Raw genomic sequence first — 19,588 nt, 5'->3', positions numbered from 1 at the left:
ATTAAATGATATGAATGCCAGGCTTGCCTCTCCTTGCAGTGACGTGTCCTCCCTACATTGGCTTTGTCTCCCTGTCAAGACGGTGCCCTGGAGGGAGCACCATTTCTCAGGTCCCCTTCACAGCCCTTAGGATGGGTGGACCAGCAGCCAAGGCACGGATAAGGTGTGACCACCCTGATCACACTGATTGTCTCCAGTGCCCCCAGGGACGGCCGTCTGGGGCCAAGTCCTCCTGGAAGTCTCGAGAGTCTCTTCCATGCCTGGGTTGCCCATACCCACTCAGGTGGGAGCCCCCCTACTTGGGGAGGTGGAGGATCACCCTGACTCATCTGCCAAAGCTCTGGCCTTTTCAGACCAGCTCCTCACATCCATTTCTCCTAATAGGCTCGTCTATCCATCACTAACTCTCCTCCTGAGAACGCTTTCTAGATATATCTCTATTATAAATGCATGATTACCTCATTGTGCAGATAAGAAACTTGGCTTAGAGAATTTACGTGACTTCGCCAAGGCCATAAAACCCTGAGTAGCGGTCTGAGATTCGAACCTGTATCTAGGCTATTAAGTGACTTCCAGAGCCGTCCATCCACAGCGGTGTTCTCCCTCCGCAGGTCCCATCTCTGCAGCAACATCTTCCTATGGAAAACGTCCTTGGAAAACGCTGACAGAGTCTTTTGAGCCTCGGCCGCACCCGTCACTCGCGCAGCATCCGGAAGTAGCGGGCAGTTGGCCGGAAGTGGGGCTGTGCGGCCCGGGTGTAGCTGGAGAAGTCGCCGAGGCGCGGCCACTCGCGGGAGTGGCGACTGGTGTTGCGGCGCCCGCGCTCGACAGGCTCAGGTGAGTAACGGCGGCCAGAGAGGAGGCCGCGGCGGCGCTCCCTGCCGAGCTGGGCTGCGCTTCCCGGCGCGGGCTGCGGGCACCTGTCCAAGGCCCGGCTCTCGGGAGAACCTCGGCGACCCGGAGTTCTGTGGCCTTTGGCAGGCTGCTTACCTGAACCTTGAGTTTTCCTCTGTGAGACGGAGATATAACAGTACTTATTTCACAGGCCTGTTGTGAGAGCGTAGTGAGATATTCTGCCGCTTCTCTTATCACACTTCAATATGCATGCGATTCCCTGGAATCTGGAGGTTCGGATTCTGTAAGCCTGGGGTGGGGCCTGAGATTCTGCGTTTCTCACCAGTTTCCAGGTGAGGCTGATGCCGCTGCTCCGCAGGCCGCACTTTGAGTAGCAGGGCCCTGCGGCATTTTGCTTAGTACCTGGGACAGGTTGAGTCTTCAGTAAATATCAATACGATATATACCCTTTCCCCATTTTTTAACAGATAGTTTCTGGTTGCACAAGTCTAAGGGTGTTATTGATGTCCCCCTCCCTTTTTTTTTCTCCAGGGATAAGAAAAAGAATTGCCATTTCTCTTTCCGTACAAATCATGACACAGCTCTTCTTTCCTGACTCAGGGAGCTTTGGGGCCTCTCCATACCAGTTACGTTCATGGGCCTCCTCGGGTGATGCTTCATTGCCCACTCACTGCAGACCCTTGGACGGGGCTTCATCCTGTGGAGCTGGAGCCAAGTGCTTTAGCACCAACATGGCTAATGTTTTGTGCTTTAGTCATTTGTTGCTGCTGGAATCTGAATTTATGTTTTCTGCACTTTGCTCACACTTTGTGAATAGTAGGAACGGTCGCCTAGATTCTGTGACTCACTGCTCTGAATGGCCTTGGGCAAGCTCTGGGATGAATTTGCTTCTGCCTGGTAGACCAGAATAAAACCTAAAGACTCTGTGCTGCATAAGACAACTGAGAAAGTGAGGTTTTTGGCAGTTATGCACATCTAACTTGTCAGTATGATTTTCTTCCCCATTCATTGGTTTATTTTTCCTGGTCCCCAACAAAGCCTTGTCATTCATCATGCAAATAAGTCAACTTTGATACCAAAGAATTCTGATGTTTCCCCTTCACTTGTCTGAAATACTATACTGTGCAGCCTTGCAAATCTAGGAAAACAGATAAAACCAAATGTTTGGTTGTGCTAACAGTGATAGGTACTTGGACTGTTTATTTGGAAATTTTTTCACATGATTGTGGGTGCAGGTAGTTTACATGTTGGGATTTTTGTCAATCCTCTCGTAGACTGCAGTGCCTAGAGAAAGTTCGTTTTTTGCTATTTTAATTCTCAGGGCTACTCAACACGTTATTTGCTAAAAGAAAAATGGAGTTTGAAGTATCCATTTATTTGTGGTAATTTTATCAGGATGTAAGTGGGTTAAATTTTTCTAGCAAAAGAATCAAATCAGAATTAAGGGATGAGATCCGGTAACTGGTAAATTGAATATGCTGAGGGTGTCATATACTTAATCTACAGTTAGCATGGCTGCCTTCTTCCGCCTGGCTCCCCTCCTCTAACTTCTGGACTGTAGTTTAAAACGAAGCTATTCGGCCTTGCTCAGACCTGTACCTGGAAGGTGGAAAGGTAAGATTTCTCACTCTTGTGAAATCACATCATTCAGGGTGGTTTGGACAGTGCCTTTCAGAACAGCCATGGTTGGTCCAGTGGTCTCTGAGGCTCCACTCTGGTTCTTTAGGACCCCTAAAGAGGAGATGGAAAGGAGAGTATCCTTGGGGCACTTAACTAGGAAAGGGGTTTTGTGAAATGATGTCACATAAATTTGAACCTTTAGAGGAGGCATCGGGAGTTATTGATTGGGCATCTCATAGTGTTCTCTTTCCAGCTTTCTTATGGATTGTCTGGGAGCCCTTAAGTGAGGAGGAACTAACTCTCAGCTATATTTCTCTCTATCTGGGCAAAACATTCTGGCCTCCTCTCCTTTGTAGTGCCTTTTCCCCCCACTCTTCTGCTTTATTGATTCTATATCTTCCTTGTGTTTCTTCCCTTTCCTTCTCCACAGTACTTAATACCCAGCTTCTGAAGTGGTTATATTTCAGATCTGTATACATAGATATGGTGTCTATACAGTTGTGCTAAAAGTTGCATGGTGAAAAAGTGAGTAGCTGCTGTTTGCCATTTGCTATTTCACTCTGCATGGCTCTAAGATTATTTATTTTGTCATCGTTCTTTTACTGGGCATCCACAGAGAAGTTCTACAGACAATAGGAAGTGCTTGTACTAGAAATAACTTGTCAGCATTTTCCTTGAGTATGTAGGTTGCTTTCTCTATTCACTGATTGTCTTTTTTCTTTTTATATATTTATTTTTATTTATTTATTTTGGCTGCACTGGGTCTTAGTTGCAGCACATGGGATCTTCGTTGTGGCATGCGGGATCTAGTTTCCCGACCAGGGATGGAACCTGGGCCCCCTGCATTGGCAGCATGGAGTCTTACCCACTGGACCACCAGAGAAGTCCCTGATTGTCTTCTTGAAGAACACTTCAATTTCCTGTTAGAACATGCATTTTGTAAATTTAAGTTTTTAAATTAAAAATACATGGCTTGGGGCTTCCCTGGTGGCGCAGTGGTTAAGAATCAGCCTGCCGATGCAGGGGACACGGGTTCGAGCCCTGGTCCGGGAAGATCCCGTATGCCGCGGAGCAACTAAGCCTATGTGCCACAACTATTGAGCCTGTGCTCTAGAGCCCGTGAGCCACAACTACTGAGCCATGCGCCACAACTACTGAAGCCCACGCGCCTAGAGCCCGTGCTCCGCAACAAGAGAAGCCACCGCAGTGAGAAGCCCGCACACCACAATGAAGAGTAGCCCCCACTCGTCACAAGTAAAAGAAAGCCCACGTGCAGCAACGAGGATCCAACGCAGCCAAAAATAAATAAATAAATTTATTAAGAAAAAAAAAATATATGTGGCTTATGTAGTTAAATTCCCTGGTGGCCCAGTGGTTAGGACTCTGCGCTTTCACTACCAAGGGCACAGGTTCAATCCCTGGTCCAGGACCTAAGATTCCACAAGCCATGCAGCGCCGCCAAAAAAAAAGAAAAAAAAAAAGGCAAATAGTTTGACAGATCTTATAACACTAAAATTAATTCCCTTTCTTTTCTCCCTCCATTTTTGTTACCCAGAGGCACTTTTCAACTATTTGCCTGTTTCTTTTGGCATTCATTGGTGTATTTCTAAATAACATTTGTGTTTCTATTTCTTGATTTCTAGGATATATCTATGTCTATAAAATCTTTTGACTTCTTTGTTATGGACTTTGATGCTCTAGGTCTCTTGTATCATTACTCAGTTTTCTTCTACCCCACTTCCCCTCTCTTTAATGTCCCAACATAGGTTGCTCATAATTTTTGATGAGGCAGGTATTCAAGGTTTATATAAGTAAGATTATGTTATTATTGTTTACAGCTGAGTAAGGAGGGTAATATAACATTTTCTGTCTTGTACAACTTTTTTGTGTTGTTTGGAATTAATCATTTTTGTTGGTCCTCAGATTACCCGTCAGAAATGTAAATCTTCTCTCCTATGTAATATCCATCTCCTCCAGCATAAACTAGTTGCTCTTTGTGTCTGCTCACAGCTGTAGTCCTGGGATCTTCCTTCATCATTATCCTGAGGTTTCCCTTTACTTCCCTTCTATGTTGAACTTATGTATAAACTTCAATTATAGTTCTCTTTACCTTAATACTGGGGCATCTTGTAAACTCATTCCTTCATGTAGATTTTGCTCTTTGAGATCTTCTTTTTGTTCTTTTTATAAGTAGTATATACTAATGATAGCTAGGATCTTAGACTATTAGAGGTATGAGGAGCTTTGGGGCTCACCTAGTTCTAGTCCTCTAGCTTCCTGGCACCTGGAAACCGTATAGATTGTTTGGGGTCCTCCCCACACCCCTGTCTGGAATCTGACTCCCCTTCTTGTCTCTCCAATACACTAGCAATGTGGGTTTTGGAATCAGATAATCTTTAATGTGATGTCAAACCCCATTCTGTCCCTTGGCTGTGTAATCTTCAGCAGGTTTCTTAATCTTGTGAAGACTCTTTTTCCTTATCAACAATATGGAGATAATAAAACTTACCTTACAGAAAAGTTGTAAGGATTGGAACTGATGCAGATAAAGCAGCTCATTCAAGGCTTGGCACAGTGGAGACCCTAAGACAGTTGTGGCTCTTGTTATTTCCATCTTGGGACTTAGCCTGTATTTTTTTTTTTTTTTTTGCTGTGCCGCACAGCATGTGGAATCTTAGTTCCCAGACCAGGGATCGAACCCACGCCCCACTGCATTGGAAGCGTGAAGTCTTATCACTGGACCAGCAGGGAAGTCCCTTCGCCTGTATCAAAAAGAGCCACATCAAGTCAAAACACTGGATCTACACCAGTCAAACATTGATGTTCCACATGGTTCTTTTGTTCATTTCAGGACCACATACAGTAATCTCATTAAGTACTCTTAGGTAGTATTAATTGCAGTAACTTAAATTATTTAATGTGCTTTTAAAATTATATTATTGGGACTTCCCTGGTGGCACAGTGGTTAAGAATCTGCCTGCCAGTGCAGGGCACACGGGTTCGAGCCCTGGTCCGGGATGATCCCACATGCCGTGGAGCAACTAAGCCCGTGCGCCACAACTACTGAGCCTGTGCTCTAGAGCCTGTGAGCCACAGCTACTGAAGCCCGTGCGCCTAGAGCCCGTGCTCCATAACAAGAGAAGCCACCACAATGAGAAGCCCACGCACTGCAAGGAAGAGAAGCCCTCGCTTGCCACAAATAAAGACCGCGTGCAGCAACAAAGACCCAACACACCCAAAAATAAAAATAAATAAATTAATTAAAAAAAATAAAAATAAAAAATAAAATAAAATAAAATTATATTATTTATAAAAGTATTTGTTAAATTAATCCATGTACTCTTCTATTTAACAGTTTTAACCCCAATAAAAAGGGAAAAAAAGTTAATTTATCAAAGGTGTAGCAGAAAGTCTCCCAACAAAGAAGCTACATAGTTACTTTCCTTTTATATAAGTATTGGGTTGGCCAAAAAGTTCATTTGGGAAAACCCGAATGAACTTTTTGGCCAACCCAGTGTATTTTAAGTGATGGCACTTGTTGTGTTCTGTTTGTTCCACTGACTATTTGTATGTACTTTTCCATGTGTTGATGCCTGACATACACTTATTCTGTAAATCACCCTCCTCCTTCTGGAGAGACATATGGGTTTTCAGTTTTTTGCTATTGTTAAAAAAAAAAATTTTGTCTTTTTTTTTTTTTTTTAAGTTATTTCTTCAGATCTAGTTCCCAAGATGAGAAGAAGGACTTTGAACAATTGCTTTAGTTGCACGTTGTGTTGAACTAAATTTAGATTCCAGGTTCCAAAACAGGTATTCTTTTTTTTTTTTTTTTTTTAATATTTATTGATTTATTTATTTGGCTGCGGCAGGTCTCAGTTGCAGCACGCAGGACCTTTGTTGCAGTATGCGGGCATTGTGGAGTGCAGGCTTCTCTCTAGTTGTGGCACGCAGGCTCCAGAGTGCGCGGGCTCAGTAGTTGCGGCATGCGGGCTTAGTTGCCCTGCGGCATGTGGGATCTTAGTTCCCCGACCAGGGATCGAACCCACATCCCCTCCATTGGAAGGCAGATTCTTAACCACTGGACCACCAGGGAAGTCCTCTGAAACAGGTATTCTTAAAAGCCCTGTTCTGTCAGCTGAAAAGTTCCATTAATTGCTCGCTCCTTTGTTCCCACCATGCCTGTGCTGCGATATTAATTGAGATTCCTAGTGACTATTTTGAGGCATAAATCTTTAATTATCATCTAAGTGTTAAAGAAAAAATTATTTTAGTACTGTTTTTCTGATGTTTTCTAATTTTTAAAAAGTTGGCCATATGCATTCAGAGGAGTAAGCTAATGGTCTATAGCAAACTTTTTCTGTAAAGGGCCAGATAGTAAATATTTTATGCTTTGCAGGCCATATATTCTCTGCCAAAATTACTCAACTCTGCTCTTGTAGTGAGAAAGCAGCCATAGACAATATTTAACAAATGGCCTGGCTATGTTCCAATAAAATTTTACTTAGAAAAACAGATGGAGGGCTGGATTTGGGCTCTGAGCCATAGTTTGCTAACACCTGATCTATAGCATCTGGATGCACAGATTGAAACATAGTGGGCAGAATGGTCCCCAGGCCACAGTAAGAAACCAAGCGTATAAAGATTTGGCATGAGAGAATTCTGGTCTGGTTCAAAAAGAAATTAGAGCATACATTTCTGCCATCCAGAGAAGCCTGTGTAGCTGGGCTACCTGAAAAAAGCTACTGGCCTGCCCTGCAGTCCTCTGTTTCTTATGCTGTGGGCTCTGGAAGGAAGGGACTGACAGGGGAGTTGCTTAGGCATTTCAGAAAGTCATTCTGGCACCCTTAGAACCCTCATGGGATTTTCTGCAGCAAGAGCCCTGTCTGGTCCATATCTTGGCAGCTTAGGGCTCCCTGGGTGTTCTTTGTCAGGCCTTGGCATTTCTCAAGTGTAGGGAAAGACAATAAACATTGAAAGCAAGAGTACAGCAGAGTCATTTTCATAGCCTCTCATGGTTTCTACTATAGGAGAAAAATGGGACTTGTGCTGCTCACAGGCAGGATAATCAACACCTGACTCACTGGAAGCATTGTTAATCTGCCTCCTCCAGAGGAAAGCTGTGCTGCCCCCTTGTCAGCAGGGCAGTTGCATGAATTGGTGCTCCCTGAGCCCAGCTTTGAGATGCTCTTTGTGTCCCACCCATGAATTGACAGTGAGTAGGGCCTGAGCCTTCTGCCCTCCCCCACCAAAGTGGGTGAGTTTTTTTTTTTTAATTTTTTTGGAGTATCGTTGCTTTACAATGCTGTGTTAGTTTCTGCTGTACAGCAAAGTGAATCAGTTATACATATACATATAGCCCCTCTTTTTTAGTTTTCCTTCCCATTTAGGTCACCACAGAGCACTGAGTAGAGTTCTCTGTGCTGTACAGTAGGTTCTCATTAGTTATCTATTTTATGCATAGTAGTGTATATATGTCAATCTCAATCTCCCAATTCATTCCACCCCCCACCCTTGGTATCCATACATTTGTTCTCTACATCTGTGTCTCTATTTCTTCTTTGCAGATAAGTTCATCTGTACCATTTTTTCTAGATTCCACATATAAGCTATATTATATGATATTTGTTTTTCTGACTTACTTCACTCTGTATGACCGTCTCTAGGTCTATCCACGTCTCTGCAAATGGCACAATTTCATTCCTTGTGAGTGAGTTTTTGAGTTTACTTCCCAAGTGCATGACTACTCTGCGATAGTGATTTAGACTGGAGAGGTCTGGAAGGAGGATAGGCATCTTCTAAGAGGTACAGGAACAGCATTAGAACAACCAAATTCTGTAATCAAAAGGAGGAACAGGGAAGGTTATTGTGGGTATAATTAATTAAACTTTACCCCAAATCCCACTTTTTACTTTAACTGTTAGTATGACAGCTTTTACCAACTTTCTTATTCTCCAATTATGCTCTTTATGTGTTGATATCAAAGAGGTGGAATAGATTGCTCACTTTTGTTCCCAGCTTTCTTTTTGGAAATCTGCCTGCCTCCTTCCTGTTGGATGTTAGTGGAACAGCTGTTTCTAAGCATAAAGGAAGTCTGTCCAGAGGACAAAGGAAGTTCAGACTGAGGAGCAGTCCGAAGAACTGCCCAATAGTACCCTGGGTTTGGGGCTTTCCTGTGCCTTTATGCAAGGTACTTGGGGTTTATCCTTGATGTATGCTGTCTTGTGGTTTGGGCGTTCACTAGCATTGAACTTACTTGAGTGGACAGTGGTGTAGTTTTAATCCATTTTTTATAGTGTGTAAATTTTGGTATTATGATAGGTGGAAGCCACTTACTCTTCATCTACCCTTCTTTCAGTATCTGGCACCAATTCTGGCCCAGTCATTTGTGATCCATGGCTCTTGTGATATGCCGAAGATTTCCAGGCAGTTTCTGTGGAATGCCTTCCCATCCAGCTCTAATCAAGAACCATGTAAACAAGAAATTGCTTGGTCAAACCTGTGAGGACTGTGTTCTGACTGCCAAAATGATCAGTACTGACACCAGAATGGCAGCCACTCTCAAGCTGTTAAAACCTTTAAGATATCGAGCTTTTTGCAATCCTTTTACCTACAGTGCAACCCAAAGTGTGGCATGTTGGAATATGAGAAGCTGCACGTGGCGCAAAGGACAGGACTCTCCAGAAAACAGCCTCTGCCATCCTGCCAAGAAAGTTAACATTTGTAGCACCTCTGCTTCTGGGAGAATTCTGACAATTAGCAGTACCCTCCCCAGTTTGGAAGTCAGCAGGGCTTCTGCCTCTAAGGCCAGCACGTTGAAGCCGGGCTCACCCAGGGCCATGAGAGTTGATGAAGAGGATGTAGAAACTTTTGATTCCTTTGAAGACCCTCGAGTTTTCCTACAGCTAAGACCAGAATACCAGCTTCACAGCTATAACAGGTCTGAGACTTGTCAACCCCTGTCTGTTTCAGAAGGTGAACTAATTTTGCACAAAGTCACAGTTTATCAAGATAATCTCCAGCCTCAAATTATTGCTGACTATTTTTGTAAGCTGAGCTCTTTGCCTGCAGAGCAGCATCCTGTTTTGCTGTCCAGTGCCAGCTTTGCTCTGCTCTGCCAGCTGAGTGTGAAAAACATAAATCTCTTTGATGCCCCAGATCTGATCAGTATTTTGAAAGCCTTTGTCAGTTTAGGAATTCCTCATTCCCATTCAATGCTAGATGTGTTTGAAACCAAATTTTGCCATAAGGTATGGGAGATGAGTCTGGATCAACTTCTCTTGGTGGCTGACCTCTGGCGGTACTTGGGCCACAGAGTACCTCGGTTTTTAAAAATCTTTTTTAGTTATCTTAATTTGCACTGGAAAGAGCTATCCTTGTCCCAGCTGATTCACTTAATTTATATTATAGGTGAAAGTCGTCAGGCACCTCAGGACCTAATGAAAAAATTGGAGTCATTAATCCTCAAGTATATAGATTTGATCAATTTAGAGGAGGTTGGTACAATCTGTTTGGGGTTTTTTAAATCAAGTAGTAGTCTCTCTGAATTTGTCATGCGGAAAATGGGAGACCTGGCTTGTGCTGACATGCAGCATCTGAGTAGTTATGCCTTAGTGAATATTCTTAAAATGTTCCGTTTCACTCATGTGGATCACGTAAATTTCATGAAACAGTTTGGACAGATTGCTCCTCAGCGAATTCCTTCCCTGGGAGTTCAAGGTGTCATGCACCTGACTCTTGCCTGCTCGGCCTTACGCATCCTGGATGAAGGGGTAATGAATTCTGTGGCTGCTTCTTTGCCTCCTAGGGTAGCATACTGTCGAAGTAAAGATGTTGCCAAGATTCTGTGGTCATTTGGAACTCTGAATTATAAGCCACCCAATGCAGAAGAGTTTTATTCTAGCCTGATAAATGAGATTCACAGAAAGATGCCTGAGTTCAACCGATACCCAGAACACCTGCTCACCTGCCTGCTGGGCCTGGCATTTTCTGAGTACTTTCCAGTAGAGCTCATAGATTTCGCTTTGAGTCCAGGGTTTGTCAGGTTAGCTCAGGAGAGAAGTAAGTTTGAGGTCACCAAGGAGCTGTATACTCTTGATGGTACAGTTGGCATTGAGTGTCCAGATTACAGAGGCAATCGTCTTAGTTCTCACCTTCAGCAAAAGGCATTGGAAATGCTGTGGAATTTAGCAAGGAAGGATATGAACTCAAAGCCTGAATTCCTAGAAGCTCTCTTTTTACTTGAGACCATGTTGGGTGGGCCCCAGTATGTCAAACACCATATGATTTTGCCTCATACCCGATCTTCTGATTTAGAGGTTCAGCTTGATGTTAACATGAAGCCATTACCATTTAACAGAGAAGCCACACCAACTGAAGATGTAGCCAAATTAAGGCTTAAGCATGTGGGAATCAGCCTTACAGATGATTTGATGAATCAGCTACTAAAAGGGAAGTCAAGAGGGCATTTGCAGGGGGAAACTGAGTCAGACAGTGGGCAGCAGCCCATGAAATTAGAGGAGGAGGCAGCCATACCTATGGGGAGCTCCCTTTGCAATACAGCAGACAGATTGGAGGCCATGGAGATGGCTGGCCTGTGCCCCCCGGCCTGCAGGCAGGCCCCGCAAGTGAAGCTCGCTATTCAGTTGACAAACAAGAACCAGTATTGCTATGGTTCCAGGGATCTGCTTGGACTACATAATATGAAGAGGCGGCAGCTGAATCAGCTTGGGTACCATGTGGTGGAGTTATCTCACTGGGAATGGCTCCCACTACTGAAACGAACTCGCTTAGAAAAGCTGGCCTTTCTCCATGAGAAAGTGTTCACCTCTGCTCTCTGAAGGGCCTTTAGGGTCATTTCTAGTCATAAATGCTGTAGATGTGCACTGTGCCAGGTGTTGTGAAACAGTTATAAAAGCCAGAATGTAGATTTGGTAATAAAATCATCTGTTGAGGAGACTTAGTTGTGTTCTTGTCTGTGGCAGATAGAAGTTAGCCTACGTTACTGTGAATTAATTGTAACCTGGTTCAGTTGTATAAGTTGCTGTTAATTTGTGCAGGTAAATAATAAACATCTTAAAATGTCTTATGGTCAAGTAACTCCTATCTCATTTTCCTTTCTGTTTACCGGCCTCATCTCATGGTTATTTTGAATTTTTAGGACAGAAGTGTAGTCAGGCATTGTCTAAAGCTCATTTTAAAAAACTGGTTTTCTTATACTTCGTTTTAAATAAGAATCTTTTACAGCTTCACTTACATTTCACCATTTTTCCCCCATGCATGTTTTCTTCACACCCTCTAAAATTAAAGTCCTTTTCATTTTCATTTAATTTGGTTGGTTGTCCTTAGTTGCTGGTTCTTCCTGTTTCAAAGAACCATTTCAGAATTAGCTTAATATCTTCCTCTTAGCCCCCTCGTCTGCATTTCTACTTCTCTTACATAATTCCCCCTCACCCCACTCCCAAGGATATTTTCTCCTTAAAATTGGACCTAGAAGAGTAGAATTACATGAGTGCCTGTTGGGCCAGTGGTTCCCAAATCTGGTGACCAGGCAGAATGTTTTTCATGGCAAGTAGCTCTGACAAGAAGGAAATGTATTACTCCCATAATATGTGGTCTAGGGGGCTTCAGGTTTGTATTAGAGCCACAAGCATAAGAAGATTATATATATGTAAGAAACTTAATACAGGTAACTTCTATAAACACTTGGGGTCTATGAGAATTTGTTTTAAAATGGACTCCTCCCACCATTATTTAGGTTCCTCTCAAAAGTCACTTCCCCATCCATGCTAACTAAAATTACCCCATTGGCCTTTGATCATGCTCTGTCACCTTCAGCTTCATTATCCTCATTGCATTCAGCAGTATCAGAAATTATTCTTTATTTACTTCCTGGTTTCCCTGTTGGAAGGTAGCTCCTTGAGTTAACTTTGTCTAGAATTTATCTGCAGTGCCTAGAATGGGTCCTGGGACATAATAATGTTTAGTGAGTGTGGTCGGGGAATTTAGAGTGGTTGGGCATTGCTGGAGAGTTGGGGGTAGAAGGAAGGCAGAGGGTGGGGCTAGAGAGAGAGAGAATATCTGGGTCACAAGCCTTATGGCCTTGTTAAAGAGCCTAGGTTTACAGGGGCTAGAGTGCCTCTAAAGGGTCTAAGTCAGGGAGTAATTGAGAGATTCATGTTTTAGAAACGTTAGGTAAAAAGCAGGATAGAACTAGACTGAGTGGTGGGGGTGTGCGAGATCAATCAGGGAGAATATTTCACAAATGTGTGCAAGAGCTCATGTGAGAGACAATGAAGGCCAAAATTATGGGAATGGAAAGTTTAAATTTCAAAGATGTTTGGAAGGGGAAAAAGAGCAATACTTGCTAATTGATCAGTTTGGGGAATGATGATTTTAGTGCCTAGATTGATAGGGAGTCAGCAACTAAAATTGAGACTAAAGCAGGAATGTGTTTGGGTACAGAGTTAATGCTGAGTCTGCCTGGGTCATGCTGAGATGGGCCTCTAGGCAGAAGGGTCCAGGCTGGGGTCTCAAATGGGCATGAGGTCAGATGGCAGAACCATGAGTGAAATTGCCTAGGACAGGTGGAAAGTAGGTTATTGCAGGTAGGGAGGGGAAAAGATGACCAAGAGTAGAATACCAGAATTTATAGGGAGGGCAAAGCAAAGGGATCCAGTGATAAAGACAGGAAAAGAACAGTTAGATAATCAGACTCAGGAAAAAATAGGGGCATAGAAGTAAGTCTGGGCCCCCCAAGACCACTTTCACTAGAATGATTCACAGAACTAAGAAAAACTTACAGTTGTGGTTTATTATAGTGAAAGGATACAGATTAAAGTCAGCAAAAGAAAAAGGCACACAGTGTAGAGTCTAGGAAAGGCCAGTCACAAGCTTTCAGTTGTCCTTGTCCAGTGGAGACATACAGTCTGCTCTTAGTTCATCCCAACAATGATGCTTGCCAATATGTACAGATACTGCCAGTCAGGGAAGCTCACCTGAGTCTTGGTGTGCAGGGTTGTTATTTGGGGTCAGTCATGTAGACATGGAGTGAGTGCCCACATGGCTGACCTTAGTTACTCAGTCCCCAGCCCCTCCAGAGGTCCAGCTTATACAGCATGACCCAAGGCTCCCACCATATATTACTTTGTTAGTGTAAACTATCTGGTGTGGCCCAAGGTCCTAGATGTATATATGACAGTCTTATCAGGCACAGTGTTCCAAAGGCTTAGAGATTATATCCCAGGACTTGGTGAAGTTTCTTTGGAATGTGCAAGACTTGAATACCCCAAACCTGCTGAGTTAACCTTTCACTGCACAGAAGCCAAGGGTAAAGAGTATTTCAAAAAGGAAAGGGTTTGTATAGTCAGTTGCTAGGGAGAGAGCAATTAAGGCAAGAACTGAAAAATCTTCAATCAGTTTAGCAATTTGGATATCACTGATGACCTTAACAATAGCAATTTGAATTGAATTGTCAGGGCAAAAGCCAGACTGCGCACCTGTTGAATGAGTGGAGTTAAGGAATGGATTGCAAATATTGAGGCAATTCCTTGGGAACCTTTGAAGGGATGGGGAAACTTGAGCAGGATTTAGAATGGGACTAGGATTGCCAGATAAAATATAGTATGCCCAGTTAAATTTGAATTTCAGATAAGTAGTGAATAATGTTTTTTAAAATACATGTAAAATTGGCCATTTTAAACAAAGTGTACAATTCAGTGATATTTAGTACATTGATAGTGTTGTGTAGCCAGTCATCACTATCTACTTGCAGAACAGTTTCTTCACCCCCAAAGGAAACGCCATACCCATTAAGCAGTCACCCTACATTTCCCCCTTCCTCAGACCCTGGCAGCCACTAATCTGCTTTGTCTCTATGGATTTGCATATATGGATATTTTATATAAATGGAATTGTACAATATGCAGCTTTCTGTGTCTGACTTCTTCTACTTAGCATAATATTTTCAAGGTTCATGCATGTTATAGCATGTACTAGTACTTCACTCCTTTTTATGGCCAAAAAATACTCCATTTCATATATATACAATATCTTATTTATCCACTCATCAGTTGATGGACATTGGGTTGTTTTCACATTTTAGCTGTTATGAATAGTGCTGCTGTGGACACTCATATACAAATTTTTGTTTGAACACCTGTTTTCAGTACTTTTGGGTATATACCTAGGAGTGAAATTGCTGGGTCATGTATTAATTCTATGTTTAACTTATTGAGGAACCACCATACTTCCGCAGTGGCTGTACCATTTTACATTCCTACCAGAATATACTAGGGTTCCAATTTCTCCACATCTTTGCTATTTAAAAAAAATAGCCATCCTAGTGGATGTGAAGTGATATCTCATTGTGGTTTTGATTTGCATTTCCCTAGTGACTGATGATGTTTAGTATCTTTTCAATCTTAATATCAAGTATTCCAACCCATGAACACAGGATGTCTTTCCATTTACTTAGCTCTTTAATTTCTTTCCTTTTTTTTTTTTTCTTAAAATAAATTTATTTATTTATTTATTTAGGTTGTGTTGGGTCTTCTTCGTTGCTGTGCACGGGCTTTCCCTCTAGTTGTGGCGAGTGGGGTGCTACTCTTCGTTGCAGTGCGCGGGCTTCTCATTGCGGTGGCTTCTCTCGTTGCAGAGCACGGGCTCTAGGCGTGCGGGCTTCAGTAGCTGTGGCATGCGGGCTCTAGCGTGCAGACTCAGTAGTTGTGACGCATGGGCTTAGTTGCTCCGCAGCATGTGGGATCTTCCTGGACCAGGGCTTGAACCCGTGTCCCCTGCATTGGCAGGCAGATTCTTAACCACTGCGCCACCAGGGAAGTCCAGTCTTTAGTTTCTTTCAACAACATTTTGTAGTTTTCAGTGTATAAGTTTTGCACCTTCTCAGTTAAATTTATTCCTAAGTATTTTATTTTTTTTGATGCTATTATAGATGGAATTTTCTTAATTTCCTTTATGAATTGCTCATTGCTAGTGTATAGAAATACAACTGATTTACCCTGCACCTTTGCTCAGTTCTTTTATTAGCTCTTCTAAGTTTTGTGTATGTATATGTGTATATTCTTTAGGATTTTCTATATATGGGATCATGTCATCTGTGTATAGAGATAGTTTTACTTCTTCCTTTCCACTTTGGATACTTTTAAATTTCATTTTCTTCCCTAATTGCTCTGGCTAGAACTTCTAGACAAAGTTGAATCGTAGTGGTGAAAGCAGGCATCCTCGTCTTGTTCCGGATCTTAGGGGGAATGCTTTTAGTCTTTCACCACTGAGTATGGTATTAGCTGTGGATTTTTCGTAAATGTCCTTTATTGTGTTGAGGAAGTTCCTTTCTATTCGTAGTTTGCTGAATGTGCAATAAATAATTTTTTAGTATATGTCCCAAGTAGTACATGGAACATTCTTACACTAAACAAACAACCAAAAAAATCCATTGTTTATCCAAATTTCAGATTTAAGTGGGCATTTAAAATTTTTATTTGCTAAATTGACAACCCTAGGAAAGACAAGGCTGGGTTCTTTTGAGGTGGCCGATGGGGGCAGAAGAGACTTGAATGTTGTTTACATGTTGAGGAAAGGGTCCAATAGTCAGAGATAAGTTGAAGATTCAAGAGAGAGACAAGAACAGATGGAGTAAGGCCCTGGAGGAGAAGGACAGAGTTAGGGTCAGGTTTGTATGTGAGGAGGTTGGTTGCCTTACCTGGGTTCCCATATAATTTTTCTGACACTGCTATTAACCCTTCCCCATCTGTGCCTTGTTTTGATCCTGTGAGTTTCTTAAGAGTAAAAACTGTGTCCACTTGTGCCTAGCAGAGTGTCTTGCACATAGTAAGCTCTTGAAGGGTGAATTGGCTCCAGGTGTATAACATTGCAAGCTTCTTTTGGGCCTACACCTGTGTTCTGGTCTTCCTGCTTCCCTCTCATCGGTGGGTGACTATGTGGGATAGGCTGGGACAGCTGTCTTTCATTTTAACCAGCTATAAAAAAATGCATACAAGTCAGATTTTTTACTTGGATGGACCAGTAACTCAATTTAGAAATTATAAGAAGTATTGTACTTCTTTAAAAGCTGAAGTGCCCAATTTATGAAATTGCTCAGTGCCTTGGTATTCTACCCACTCTTTGATGCTAAATGCTTTTCTCTTATTTGACAGGTAATCTTTTTTTTTTTATTCTGTAACCTGTTTGAGCCTAGTCTTTAAAATATGTGTATTTGCCAGAATTACTTTCCATTACATTTTCATGAGACTCAAAAATCAGCTTGTATAACTCAGCTATGGCAACTTCTTTGTAAGCCAAAGGAAGATGGATGCACAGGTGTCCAGAAAGTGTTATGGTCACCTTATTCTCTTCTAAGTTATCCCTCCACACTTCCCCACCTCTAGGTTCTGAGTCTTCAGCAACAAAAAGGTTTGCTTGGCTGCTTTAAGCTCCGAGGAAGCACAGACAGAAACCTTCCAGATAGGATGTCCCAGTTTGCTTGGGACTTTCCTGGTTTTAGCACTGAAAGTTCCATGTTCTGAAAAAACCCCTCAGTCCTGGGTATACCATATTGTTGGTCACCCTACCTCTGGGTCCCTTCTCAGTCCTTCCCTTGCATTTTCCTTTCCTCAGCCTGAGTACAGGGAGGCAGAGGAGAAAGGTCTGTCTGCATGTGGACATTCAGTCCTGTAGGGGCTGTCAGCTGCAAGAAATACTCTGAGCATGTATCTAGAGCCTCATTCTTCTTTTTCTTTTTTAAATTTATTTATTTATTTATTTATGGGTGTACCCAGGCTTTCTCTAGTTTTGGCGAGCGGGGGCTACTCTTCGTTGCAGTGCGCAGGCTTCTCATTGCAGTGGCTTCTCTTGTTGTGGAGCACGGGCTCTAGGCGCGCAGGCAGTAGTTGTGGCATACGGGCTCTAGAGCGCAGGCTCAGTAGTTGTGGCGCATGGGCTTAGTTGCTCCGCAGTATCTGGGATTTTCCTGGACTAGGGCTTGAACCCATGTCCCCTGCATTAGCAGGTGGATTCTTAACCACTGCACCACCAGGGAAGTCCCTCAAGTTTGTTTCTTATAGTGTGGGTAGTGGAATTAAACTGGAGTCTTCAGTTGAGGAGCTTAGATCTGGGTGAGGAACTTTAAGACTTCTGTGGTAATAGAGTATTTGGATTTATAAAAGGACAGTACAAGGGATCCTTGTGATGGAACTGTTCTGTATCTTGACTTTGGTACACACAAAGTGATTACATAAATCTGTGCATAGAATAAAATTGCACAGAACTTAATAAACAGGCACACACAAATGAGTACATGTAAAACTGGTGAAATCTGAGTAGGATCAGTGGATCGTATCATTGTCAACTTCCTGGTAGTAATGTTGCACTATAACTATGCAAAATGTTATCATTGAGGGAAACTGGTTAAAGTTATGTGAGATCTCTTTGTATTGTTTCTTACCATGCACATGAATCTACAATGACCTAAAAATTAGAGGTTTAATTAAAATTTTTAAAAATAAAAGATTTCTTAGAAGGTAACTTTGAAATCCTTGAGATACTCAGTAATATGTTATACATAGTTCATTTTTCTCCTTCGTCCTCTTAAAAAATCCCTTCCTTTAAAAAAAAATAAGGAGAATGTCAAGGGACAAACAGACTGCTAGTTTATTTCTAAGTAGTTTGTACTTTGATATTCTTCTTTGATATCTTCAGAAAGCCATTTGCAAAGATAGCCCCTCATATAGTACAAAAAAGATAGTGTGAACACATCAGCCAGAGGAAAGGAAAACCACTTGAAGGGTGAATTGCCTCTAAGTGGTGCAGAATTGCTGTTGTCATCTCGGAGGTTAATGGCAGACTTTTTATTAGTGTCATTTCTCTCCCTAGTTATAAGCCTTCTATGACTTTCCTCTGACAAGTAGCTTTCAAATTCTTTTACTACAGCGCTTAGTAAGAAATACGTTTTTCATCAAAACCCAGAACAGAGTGTTTCATATGTACATATATCTGAAACTAAAGTTTCACAAAATACTGATCACCCTCATGTATGATGCATTCTGACCTTTTCTTTCTTTTCTCCTTAATTTTTTAAAATGCTGGTTACGGCTCAGTAATTTGAGTTCTTGATTCTTGATCTGCAGTTTGGAAACATACTGCCTCAGTGCACCAGGTAAAGTAGTCTAAAGCCCCTTGGCATGTCATTCAGGGCCCTTCCCATCACTACCATCTGCCTTTCCAGCCCTGCTTCCTCCAGCTAAGTGGCATATTCAGCATTTCCTGGATTGGCCTCACGTTGTCCTGTTTCTGTGCCTTGACTCTTACTGGTCCTTCTCCCTAGTGCCCTTCCCATTTTGTTCCTGTTCTTGTCTCTTGGCTCCTATAGTCAAGCACATATTGTACTATTTACCACTAGTATGTAGTATCTGTCCTTCTTCAGAGTTGCCCATGAGGTCAGACATGTGTCTTAGTTGTCTCTAGTTCAAACGTTACTCCTGTGAATTCTTCCCTGACTTCTGGGTATACCTTTGGCCAGTGTTTTCAGTCTTTTTCATCAAAAGCCACAGTACATTTTATATTGAACCTAGTATATATTTGTTATATGTATTTGTATAAAACTGAAACAAAAGTCTCATGAAATAATGCACTATGTGCACTTTGGTATTTTGTACTTTTTTAGTTCATATTTCTTTTCTTCAACCTATAACTTGATTTTAAAACAACAAATTGAAAAACATTGATTAGACCATCCTTCCCTACTCTTAATGTCATCTGTGAAAAGCTCTGTTACAAACCTTTGTATTCCATAATCACTGTTGGAAGGAAGTTTGTAATGCTTCAAGACTTGAGGACAGGACCATGTTATTTAACTTTTATTCCCAAAAAAAGACTTATAGAGAATATTTACTGCAGCTTTTCTTCATAGTAAAAAAATTAAAAATATAAGTATTAGGTCAATGGAGAAATAAACTGTGTTTTAGTCATACAGTGGAATACTATGAAGAAGTTAAAATGAACAAACTAGATATACACATTTCAACATGAAAAAACTTAAAATAATGGTTAATAGAAAAGCATGTTGCAAGATAATACATGGTAAATTATCATTAAGGTACATTAA

The 19,588-nt window shown here is 41.9% G+C and overlaps 2 protein-coding genes across 12 annotated transcripts in view; both read left to right on the top strand.

The window, feature by feature from the left end:
- The first annotated feature begins 729 nt into the window (after nt 1-729).
- FASTKD5 (FAST kinase domains 5) lies at nt 730-11,852 on the top strand. Of its 3 annotated transcripts, none has more exons than XM_036824834.1 (3): nt 730-837; nt 2,362-2,469; nt 8,831-11,852. In XM_036824834.1, exon 3 carries the CDS (start codon nt 8,868-8,870, stop codon nt 11,310-11,312), a length of 2,445 nt encoding a protein of 814 aa, XP_036680729.1. In that variant the 5' UTR covers nt 730-837; nt 2,362-2,469; nt 8,831-8,867; the 3' UTR covers nt 11,313-11,852. The 3 variants fall into 3 exon arrangements, with proteins under 3 accessions (XP_036680729.1, XP_036680730.1, XP_036680731.1); XM_036824836.1 differs by lacking the exons at nt 730-837; nt 2,362-2,469 and adding exons at nt 1,826-2,041; nt 6,182-6,285; XM_036824835.1 differs by lacking the exon at nt 2,362-2,469 and having other exon boundaries at nt 751-837.
- UBOX5 (U-box domain containing 5) overlaps nt 731-19,588 on the top strand; it is a 41,574-nt gene continuing 22,716 nt past the window's right edge. For 3 of the 9 annotated variants that reach the window (XM_036824847.1, XM_036824858.1, XM_036824857.1), the window contains exon 1: nt 2,377-2,469. The gene's annotated coding sequence lies outside the window, so the exon portion shown is untranslated. Of the gene's footprint in view, nt 838-1,386; nt 1,805-2,376; nt 2,470-18,581; nt 18,641-19,588 lie in introns of those variants that run through there. The other 6 variants (XM_036824852.1, XM_036824851.1, XM_036824848.1 and 3 more) reach the window with 4 other exon arrangements.

The sequence above is a fragment of the Balaenoptera musculus genome, chromosome 15, assembly GCF_009873245.2.
Source record: "Balaenoptera musculus isolate JJ_BM4_2016_0621 chromosome 15, mBalMus1.pri.v3, whole genome shotgun sequence".
Lineage (NCBI taxonomy): Eukaryota > Metazoa > Chordata > Mammalia > Artiodactyla > Balaenopteridae > Balaenoptera > Balaenoptera musculus.
The sequence above is the reverse complement of the archived record's forward strand: the minus strand, read 5'-3'. Positions and strand labels throughout refer to the sequence as shown.